At 32.5% G+C, this 3100-nt stretch overlaps 1 protein-coding gene across 1 annotated transcript; it reads left to right on the forward strand.

Moving 5' to 3' along the window:
- LOC124926654 (cytochrome P450 81Q32-like) lies at positions 1-2510 on the forward strand. The gene is made up of 2 exons (XM_047466926.1): positions 1-955; positions 1836-2510. Exons 1-2 carry the CDS (start codon positions 56-58, stop codon positions 2454-2456), a joined length of 1521 nt encoding a protein of 506 aa, XP_047322882.1. The 5' UTR covers positions 1-55; the 3' UTR covers positions 2457-2510.
- The last annotated feature ends 590 nt before the right edge of the window (positions 2511-3100 follow it).

The following is a 3100-nucleotide window of genomic DNA, read 5'->3' on the forward strand; positions in this document are numbered from 1 at the left end:
GTAATTCTCTCTCTCTCTCTTCCATCTCCATACCAATACCATCGCCATTGTTACTATGTCTCCTCTCTACCTTGCCGCCATAGCTCTAATCATCTACATCTTCACAAATCAAATCCTCCACAAGATCCTAAACCTACCTCCAACGCCATTTCCAACTCTCCCATTCATAGGCCATCTCCATCTCCTATCAAAACCCCTTCACAAAACCCTAGCCAAAATCTCCGCCATTCACGGCCCAATCACCTACCTCCGATTCGGATCCCGTCCAGTCCTCCTAATCTCCTCTCCCTCCGCCGCAAAACAATGTTTCACCACAAACGACGTCGCATTCGCCAACCGTCCCAAACTAATGGCCGGTAAAATCCTAGGATACAATTACACAAGCCTAGCATGGGCACCTTATAATGAAAACTGGAGAAATCTCCGGCGAATCGCTACGAACGAGATCTTATCATCTCACCGTCTCCAAATGCAATCCGGCGTACGGATCGATGAGGTTAGACGGTTAATCTGTAGATTAGATCGTGGATCTAGATTGAACGAAACGGTTAATATGAAGAAGATGTTGTTCGATTTGATGTTGAATGTTATGACGATGATGATTGCTGGGAAGAGGTATTTCGGAGAGGAGACGGCGGCGGTGGAGGCGGAGGCGGAGAGGTTTAGGGAGATGGTGGCGGAGACGTTTAGGGTTAGTGAGGCGTCGAATTTGTTGGATTTTTTGCCGGGTTTGAGATGGATTGGAGTTAGAGGGATGGAGAAGAGGTTGATTGAGTTGCAGGAGAGGAAGGAAAAGTGGTTGAAGGTGATGATGATTGAAGAACAGAGAAGATCGGCCGGAGACAAGATCGGCGGCGGCGGAAGGAAGAAGAAGACGATGATTCAATTGTTGCTTTCGTTGAAGGAAACAGAGCCTGAGTATTATACTGATCACAAAATTGGATCCATCATTTGGGTGAGTAACATTTCAAATTTGCAAATAAAATAGATTGAAGTTATTTATCTAAAATTATACTAAAAGATTTTGTTTTCAAAATTTTCAAAATAATTAACTTATCTAAATTATTTAAATTCATCCACCAAAATGTTAAGGTTTCGATGTTATATCATTCTAGTTTGCTTAATTAAAAAACAATATTTTTAAAGAAACAATTATACATTTACATAAAATATTACTATAAATAGAATTAAAAGTAAAATTTAAATTATTGTAAAATTTTAAAATATAAGGAGGGTTTTGTAAACTTAATTTTTTCTATAGGTCAAAATTATAAAAATAAAATAAAAATAGTTTGATTTAAAAGATTTTAAAAACAAATCACTTTCTACTATTAAATATAAACAAAATTATTAAATTTTTTATTTTGACAATTTTAAAAAATAAATATAAATTTAATAGTAATTGGAACAAAATAATACTTTTCAAATAATTTAAATAAATAACTTTTTTTTATATATAATAATAAGTTTTTTAAATTGATTTAATCTCTTAAAAAATCATTAATTAGAAAATATTTTTTTAAGATTATTCTTAATAAATTGAAATAAAGGTCTCATATTTAATGTATAATGTTGGACTTATTTAAACAAGGTTGATGTTACATTTTCAAATTTAGTAATACTTATTGATTTCCATTATTGAATCTAGTTGCAGAGATATAAACATTATATATATTATGTGGACCCTGAGGGAAGCCCATCCTCATAGGAAGAATTATATTGTTTAATCTGATAGAGATTGATTTATTTTTTTTTTGAAATTAAAAATCTTCATATTATTAATATTTATATGTAGTGGTAGTGAAGTTGACTTGATATTTGTGGTAAAAAATTAGGTTTTATTAGCAGCTGGAACTGACACGTCAGCCGGAACAATGGAATGGGCCTTATCACTCCTCCTCAACAATCCAAAAGTCCTAAAGAAGGCCCGAGATGAGATAGATGAAAAAATCGGTTTTGATCGATTACTCGACGAATCGGACTTAGCCCAACTTCCTTACCTTAATTGTGTCATAACCGAAACCATGCGAATTTTCCCTGTCGGCCCACTTCTCATTCCCCACGAGTCCTCCGAAGATTGCTCTATTGGTGGATATAGAGTCCCACGTGGAACTATGTTACTCGTGAACTTAAGTGCCATACAAAATGATCCGGGACTTTGGGAGAACCCTAATGAGTTTAGGCCCGAGAGGTTTGAAGGGCTCGATGAGACTCGAGATGAGTTCAAGTTGTTCCCGTTTGGGATGGGACGAAGAAGGTGTCCCGGGGAGGGCTTGGCATTGCGAATGATTGGGTTGACAATTGGATCTTTGATTCAATGTTTTGATTGGGAAAGAGTGGGCAATGAGATGGTGGACTTGACCGAAGGGGGTGGCCTTACTATGCATAAGGCTAGTCCTCTTATGGTTAAGTGTAGTTCAAGACCCATAATTACAAGTCTTCTCTTAAATTCTTAAATTAGATTTCATATATAGTTTTAATTGTGAAAACTTGTATTAATAGTATTATGGTGAATATAATTTGTAACCTTATTTAGTGAAAGTTTTCTATTTTAACTAAAAATTAATATATTTTATATAAAAAAAATATGTACTTAATGTACATAAGTCTATTTGAAAAATGTAATTTTGTCTTAGTTACATTTCATTGAATAATTAAAATTTAAAGTGGTTTATGAGCTTGTGAAGAGAAATCTTTTAAATATGATAAATGTGTGTTTTTTAAAAAAAAAAATCATTCACTAAAGGTATTTGTTGATTATGATCTAAATTATATAAAATTGATATTATTTTGGTATATAATTGTTTTCTTAAATCATTATCTATTTTTATTTGTTCTTTCCTAAACATAACAAACATATTATTTGTAATTGTTATTATATTAAAGATTTTGTACTTTATTTGGTTTAATTAATTATTTAAAATTAGTTTTTAAAATGTCTAATATGAATGATTTGATATATATAATTGGATATTTAAACCATTATTAAACCGATATGTTGGTTCATCAAATGAAATGTTTTAATGGAGTATAACAGACATGAGAGAACTAAATTTAAAATTATTCAAAAATCGGCTAAGCACAATCTATCATGTCTTGC

Source organism: Impatiens glandulifera, chromosome 2 (assembly GCF_907164915.1).
Source record: "Impatiens glandulifera chromosome 2, dImpGla2.1, whole genome shotgun sequence".
In the NCBI taxonomy this organism is placed as follows: domain Eukaryota; kingdom Viridiplantae; phylum Streptophyta; class Magnoliopsida; order Ericales; family Balsaminaceae; genus Impatiens; species Impatiens glandulifera.

What these genes read in the sequence shown, in the direction of transcription:
- LOC124926654 (XM_047466926.1), top strand. Translation starts at nt 56, where the DNA reads ATGTCTCCTCTCTACCTTGCCGCCATAGCTCTAATCATCTACATCTTC. An exon ending in AAATTGGATCCATCATTTGG is followed by an intron (nt 956 to 1,835) that starts GTGAGTAACATT and finishes GTAAAAAATTAG; the next exon opens with GTTTTATTAGCAGCTGGAAC.